Below are 7,607 nucleotides of genomic sequence, written 5' to 3'. Positions count from 1 at the left end.
TTATGAAAATTAATAAAATATAATTATAGAAAAAAAAAAAGACAAAACAAAACAAAACCCTTATGGCACTTTAAGAAGCCTTGGTGGCACATGGGTTACGTAACAAGCTGCTAACTAAAGGCCAGGCTTTCAATTCACTAGCCACTCTGTGGGAGAAGGATGAGCCAGCCAGTCAGCTCCCCTTAAGGTTTACAACCTTAAAACACAATGTACACACCACAAGATAAACAACCCAGTTGCAAAATGGGCACAGGATATAAACAGACACTTCACCAAAGAAGACATTCAGATGGCCAACAAGCACATGAAGAACTGTTCAAAATCCCTATTTCTAAGAGAGAAAGTGGAACCCTTATTTCACCGTTGGTGAGAGTATAAAACGGTGCAACCACTGTGGAGGTAGTATGGTGCTTTCTCAAAAAGCTGGAAATAGAAACATCATTTGATCTAGCAATTCCACTACTGGGAATATACCCTAAAGAAACTAGAACTGCCACCCAAACAGATATATGCACACCTATGTTTATTGTTGCATTGTTCACAATAGCAAAGAGATGCTTTATCCTGGAAGACATTATGCTGAGTGAAACATCTCAGTCACAAAAAGACAAATACTATATAATGTCACTGTTATAAAACAGGACTGACATGGGTGTTGGGGGAAAACTAAGAAAAGAGGGGATAAATAATGTATACTACATTGAAACAGATGAGGGAAAGAACTGTTTAAAATGAATATATGATTAGGTATTATGTCAGAATAAGAGCTGTATAGCAAAGTGAAATGGGGGGAGGGGGAGGAAATTGTACAATAATAAAAGAATTCTTTTTCAAAGAGAAAAGCGAACTGGGGGGTAGGGAGGAAAATGAACAACAATAAATGAATGGAAATCCAAGTTCTTTATAAACTTTGTTTAAAATCTCAACCAAAAGAAAAAAAAAATTTTTTTAAACCCACAAAAACACAATGCATTGTCACCACGATGAAGGGTTACCATCCGTGGAATTGACTCCACAGCAATGGGGTTGGTGGTGCTATAGGAAACTCCCATGGTGAGATGGGTTAAATGCTGGGCTGCCAAGTGAAAGGATGGCATTTGAACCCAACAGGTACACCTTGGAAGAAAAATTAGGCAATGTCACAAGGCTGTGAATAAATCCTACAAAGACTTACAGCCTTAGAAATCCTATGGGGCAGTTCTATTCTATTCTATAGAGTTGCCAGGAGTGTAGTTGATTCAAGAGCACTGGGTTTTGGGTTTGATAGTGCTATAGTTTGGCGTTCAAACCCACCCAGTGGCTCTCTGGGAGAAATGCTCCTGTAAAGTCTACCAAAAAAGTCCAACATGCAAACCACAACTCTCAAATAAATATCAACAAATAACCTAAAAATCCTATGGGGCAGCTCTACTCTGTCACAAATCTGTCTATGAGCTGAAAAATTACTTGATGGGTCCTACCAACAGCAATGTTGCTCCCCTGCTGTGTCTCCAGATGGACTCTGACTCACGTGACTCTGAGGAGCAGAGCAGAGGCACCCTACAGGGTTTCTAGAACGTACTCTTTACTGGAGCAGACTACCAGTGCTTGACTCCGAGTGACCTGCTGGTGAGTTCAAGCACTGAGGTCAGCAGCTGGACATTTATCCATCGTGCCACTTGGGGGATAGTGAGGGCAATTTCATAGTTCAATTTGGGAAGCTCTAGTGGTGTAGACTGTAGGAAGCAGTGCTGTTTTCCCAAAGACCTATGCCAAATCTACTAGGCTCCAGAGGAAAAAGACGAATAATCTCCTGTTCTATAATTTAAAGCCTCAGAAACTCACTAGAGATAGCTATGAAGTAGCTCGGATTTGACAGCTATCAGTGAGTGGTTACATGATTTGGGTTTTCAAAGAGTGGTAATAATTAGATAATTATGCAACATGAAAACTGCCTCCTAGTTCATTACCACCATCTTCAATGCAACACTATCAAGAATATATTTTTACTGTTATTTCTACCATTAGACAAGTATGTGAAGAAACTGGCTGTTCTACTCAGTGGCTCAATACTGACACCTTGTGGTAGCTGCTCCACAACTAGGAAGTATGACCTAAAGCATTTCTATTTTTAAAGGATTCTTTTTTTTTATTAAATTTTTTAAATTATTAATTTCAATGAAAATTTACAGAGACTTTGGATTTCGATCACATCTTGAAAGGATTCTATGAAGAATATAATTTACTTTAGAAGTAGTGTTGAACGAGGAAAAAAAAAGTGCCGAGCATGTAACAGAATTAGTCACAGTTATATTTTAAAACAGATATATGGTTTGACTATAGACATAGGCATTTTCTTTCTTAATGGAGCTCCTGAAGGGCCCTGCATTTTGAAATAGCTTACAATACGTACACATGTGTTACCTGATTGTTTTAACAGCTTCTTCATCTCTCTCAACATCAAGATCAGATGGATCCAGGAAGAACATTTTATCCTCTGGGGGAGATGGCTCTTCTGTGTCATCCAAGCCTCGACTACAATCACTGTTTATGTCACTACTGTCAATGTCCATGGGGATATCTGTATCTGTCCCCAAACTGGAAGGTTCTGTAAAAGTTTAAGACGAATTTAAGAATTTTGTATTAATAGAATGTCAATATTTCTAAACAGAGTCAGTCTATTACATATGAAAGTTCAAAAACTCTTAAAAACATAAGGTTAACAAAGGGAGAAAAACATTCCAAAAGACTTAATACCTTCATGACTCATAATAAAAAGGTTATATATTAAAAAACATATAATATACCAAAAAATCATAAAATCCATTTATATATGCCAGAATTTGAAATTTCTGAATGGAAAAAGATGTACTCTATGAGTACAGTGAAAAGATAAGCCATCGTCTTTATTTGTATGAATAACTGATCTTCAACAAGAATAGCAAAGATAATTCAGTGTGGGATAAATCATCTTTTTAACAAGTGCTGCTAGGACAATTGGCTATCCAAAAGTAAAAGAATGAAGTTGGATCCTTTTTCTTGAATCCATGGGAAATGAACTAAAAGAAGACCAAAGACATACAAAAAGAATGAAAAGTATGCAACCTCTGGAAGAAAAGAAAGGAGTAAATCTTTATAGCCTTGAATCACACAGCCTTTTTAGATACAACAAATACTAAAAGCACGTGACAAAAGAAAAAGAAATTAGACTTACAATAATGTGTGTGCAACACATAGTAAATTAAGGGAGTAAAAAGGAAACATACAAAATGGGAAAATGTATTTGAAAATTATCTATCATGGGAGCTCTGGTGGCCAAGTGGCAAGAATCTGTGCTGCAATCCTGAAGGCGCACGGGATTCGAATCCACCAGATACTCTGCTGAAGATAGAGGGGCAGTTTCCCACTGTGTCAGTCAGATTCGATTCGATGGTACACAACAATTACAAAACAACAACCCCACCACAAACAAAAATCTGTGCTGTAATTCTGAAAATTATGCATCAGAGAAGGGATTTATACCTAGAATAATTAAAAAACTCTTGTAACTAAATTAAAATAATCTCCCCCAATAAAAATATAAATAGCCCAATTTAAATTGGGCAAAAGATCTGAAAATATATTTCTCCAAAGAAGACATACAAATGAGTAGTAAGTATTTAAGAAAATACTCAACGGCATTAGCTATAATGGAAATGCAACTTAACAGCACAGGGATGTATCATTTCATACCCACTAGGAAAGGTTATAGGGAGCTCTGAGTGGCTTTGTGGTAAGAAATCACACTGGCAACCCAAAGGCATGCTTCCAGCAGCTGCTGTGCGGGAGAAGATGGGTAGTCTCCTCCCAAGTGGTAACATCCCTCTCATACCTGCTGGGGGTCAGCTATCAGTTGGTTCTGACTTGATGGTACATAACAACAGCAGGTTATAAAAAAAGTGCTAGTGAGGATATGATGAAATTTTAAACCTTAGAGATTACTGGTGGGAATGTAAAACGCATATACTAGCATCTACTTTAGAAAACAGGTTGGCAGTCCCTTAAAATGCTAAATGTGGAGTTACAACAGGATGCAGCAATTTCATTTCTAGATATATACTCAAGAAAAGTTAAATATAAAGGCTGTACATGAGTATTCAGTTGTATTTTCCCCCATATTCTCAAAGTGAACACAATTTTAATGCCCATCAACTGATAAATGGATCCAGTATACAGCTAAATAGGAATATTGCTTAATGATATATAAGAATGAAGTATTTACATGTTACAACATGAAGGTTAAAAAAGAGTTAATAAGTTAAAAAGGTTAATAAGTCACTTAAGCCCTTAACTTAAAAGCTCTGGTGGCCTACTTGGTAGGATATTGTGCTGCCAACCTAACGGCTGACAGTTCTGACTCAACAGCAGAGGGAGTGAGTGGAGAAAGGAGAAAGACAGAAAGGGAGAGGGAGATAGAGAGAGACAATGACCATGTAAGGGAGATCTGGTGGCCTAGATCATACGAGGTAGAAATATGGGCAATCTCTTCCTGTGTGATTTATATATAATCTCAGAAAAAAAACAAAACAAAACCTCCCACAGGAGTGTCAGCTATGAGTTGACTTGGCTCAACAGAAATAAGTCTGAAGTGTTTTGTGCTTTTTTTTTTAAGGCCACATAATGTATATTATTTATGTGAAATGTTTAGAAAAGACAATTGCTTCTTGTTGCATATCATCAAGTCAGAGCCGACCCATTCCCTGACCCTCCAGTGGGTTTTCAGAGGCCGTAAATCCCACGGGAGGAGACTATCCATCTTTCTCCCAGGGAGTGGCTGGTGTTTATTTAACCTTGTGCCTCTGGGACTGCTGCACAGTTTCTCACCATTAGACCACCAGAGCTCCTGAGTATGCAATTTCTTTCTGGGGTGATAAATACTCTAAAACTGGGTAGCTGTGGTGGTTGTATAAATCTGCAACCATAATAACTAAATTCAGTTATAAATTATTATTGTTGTATGAGTTGCCTGCAACTCCAGAGTATTCCTACATACAGTAGCTCTAAATTATGCCCCTTCCTGAGCCAGTCTCACTGTCTCTGACACACTTAGCCCCATTACTCCAGTTGTTGTGTCAATCATCTTAACTGGGGTCTGCCTTTCCCGCACTGTCCCTCCACCCTTCCAAGCATGATGTCCTTCTTCACGAACTGATCCCTCCTGGCAACATGTCCAAAGTATGTAAGATGGAGCTTCAAAATCTTTACCTCCAAGGAGCAGCTTGATTTCACCCTCTCTAGAATAAACCTGTTTGTTCTCTTGGCAGTCCATAGTATGCGCAATACTCTTAAAGCACCAAATTCAAAGACAATGATTCTTCTGTCATCCTTAGTCACTATCTAGCTCTCTGATGCATAGCAAATAATTGTGAAGACCAAGGCCGTAATCAGGTGTACCTCAGTCTCTAGACTGTCATCATTGCTCTTTAGCATTCTAGAGAGGTTCTTGACAGCAGATTGTTCTAATGCAATCAGTCTTCTGATTTCCTGACTGCTGGTGCCAAGAGTGTTGATTACAGAGCTAAGCAAAATGAAATTGTTAATAATAACTATCTCAATCTCCACTTATGATGCTGTCAACTGGCTCAGTTGGCCCAGAGAATACTGGTCTTTTTTTTCTTAAAAGAAACCCAAAACTTTGTCTTCTTGATGTTGAGCTTCAATTCATAATAAATATTACAGTCTTTGACCTTCTGAAGCAAATGCTTTAGGTCCTACTCAGTTTCAGCAAGCAAGGTTGTACACCATTTGGATAACCCAAGTTGTTGATGCATCTTCTTCCAATCCTGATGCTACATTCTTCCTCATAAAGTCCAGCCTTCTGAATGATCTGTTTTGCATACCCACTGAAAAGGTATGGAGACAGGATGCATCCCTGACACACTCCTTTCCTGATTTTGAACCATGCAGTGGTTCCTTGCTCTGTTCTGACAACTCCTTCCCAGTCCAAGTTAATAGGTTTTGAATGAGCATAATCAAGTACTCTGGGATTCCCATTCTTCTGAAAGTTAGTAAAGATCTGTTGTGATCCACACATATGCCATTGAATAGTCAATGAAATACAGACAGAAATTCCTCTGGTGCTCTTTGCTTTTAGCCAAGATCCATCTGACACTGGGGATAGTGCCACAGCCTCTTTTTTTTTGAAAACTGGCTTGTATTTCTGGTAGTTCTCTGTCAATTTACTACTGTTCCAGTCATTTTAAAATAATCTTAGCAGGATTATGCTTATGTATAATTTTTTTTTATATAATTTACACATTCTCTTGGGTCATCTTATTTTGGAATGGGAATAAATATGGCTTTCTTCCAGTCCACTGGTCAGATACCTGTTCTCAGCACAACCTGGTGAGTGCATCCAGGGAAGCAGCTGTTTGTTGAAATATGCCAATTGATATTCCATTAATTCCTGGGGCCTTGTTTTAGGACAATTTCTTCTATTTCAGTAAAACTCACTAAGAAAGACAAATTACTGGCTGAGGAAAATATTTAAAGTATGCTGTGGATTTATCATTAGCTCCTGTGTAGAAACAAAACAAACAAAACCTTTTAAAATTAGCTCCTGTGTAGAAACAAAACAAACAAAAACTTTTAAAGCATCTGACCAAGCAATTTAAAGCTGGGGGGTGGGAGCGAACTCCTAAACAACCAATGAACAGTGAAAAGATACTTAAACTCACTAATAATCAAAGAAATGTATGTTACATATGTTAGTGTTTTCATCCACCGTACAATAAGTAAACAGCCCTGGTAGTTGTTAAAACAGTCAGCTGCTAACCAAAAGGTTGGCTCAGCAGAACAAAGATGTGGGAATTCTGTCCATAATTCTTTCAAGTTAAGAGTTAACTTCTGTGAAGGTTTACAGACCTCGGGGTGAGTGTCATGTGAGTTTTGGTATGAAAGGTGGAAAACCACAAAAAATACAACTTCATTATCTACAAATGCAGGTAAAACTTCAGTTACAAGAAAAAAACCTGCATTAATTTAGATTAACTGAACAGAAAAATCCAATCATACTCTATCAATGGTATTAATAAGCAATTACAAAAAACATGTCATAAAGAAAAACATTAAGTTCTAGAATAGTTCCAAATTTATGCTTTTGCTTCTACAGAACTGATTACTGTTATCAGTTATGTGATTGTTTTTTTTCTAAATGCTTACTGTTTAGTGATTTCTCTTTCCTTTCTCCCAAAAACCAAAACTAGTTTATTATTATCTTGAAAACAATGACCAAATGCAGGAAATATTTGGCTGCTGATTATCTGATGGAGAAAGGGATGATAAAGCAGTGCATGTGTTTTATTGACTATAGATCATTGCCATTTATTGGTTGTTACTTCCTTAGGCAAGTTAGTAAACTTCCATGCCTTAGTTTACTAGCCTGTAAGTAGGAATAATAACAGTGTTTAAAAGAGAATGTGTACTAGTAGCTCTATTAAAATGTTGGACTACAAGGAAGTACATTGCTACAGGAAAAGTAGAAAGATCACTCAATGTTGTTGTTGTTGTTATGTGCCGTCGAGTCGCCTGCGACTCATAGCGACCCTATGTACAACAGCCCTAAACTCCGCTCTGTCCTGTGCCAATCG

The 7,607-nt window shown here is 37.6% G+C and overlaps 1 protein-coding gene across 1 annotated transcript in view; it reads right to left on the bottom strand.

Moving 5' to 3' along the window:
- Positions 1-7,607, bottom strand: part of PRKD3 (protein kinase D3) — a 138,073-nt gene that overhangs the window by 51,522 nt on the left and 78,944 nt on the right. Inside the window, exons 7-8 of the mRNA XM_006882391.1 lie at positions 2,404-2,587; positions 996-1,116 (exon numbers count right to left, since the gene is read on the bottom strand). Of these exons, the coding sequence (XP_006882453.1) occupies positions 996-1,116; positions 2,404-2,587 (305 nt within the window). The remainder of the gene's footprint in view (positions 1-995; positions 1,117-2,403; positions 2,588-7,607) is intronic.

Source organism: Elephantulus edwardii, unplaced genomic scaffold, assembly GCF_000299155.1.
Source record: "Elephantulus edwardii isolate Elephantulus edwardi_28Jun2011 unplaced genomic scaffold, EleEdw1.0 scaffold00019, whole genome shotgun sequence".
Classification (NCBI taxonomy): Eukaryota; Metazoa; Chordata; class Mammalia; order Macroscelidea; family Macroscelididae; genus Elephantulus; species Elephantulus edwardii.
The sequence above is the reverse complement of the archived record's forward strand: the minus strand, read 5'-3'. Positions and strand labels throughout refer to the sequence as shown.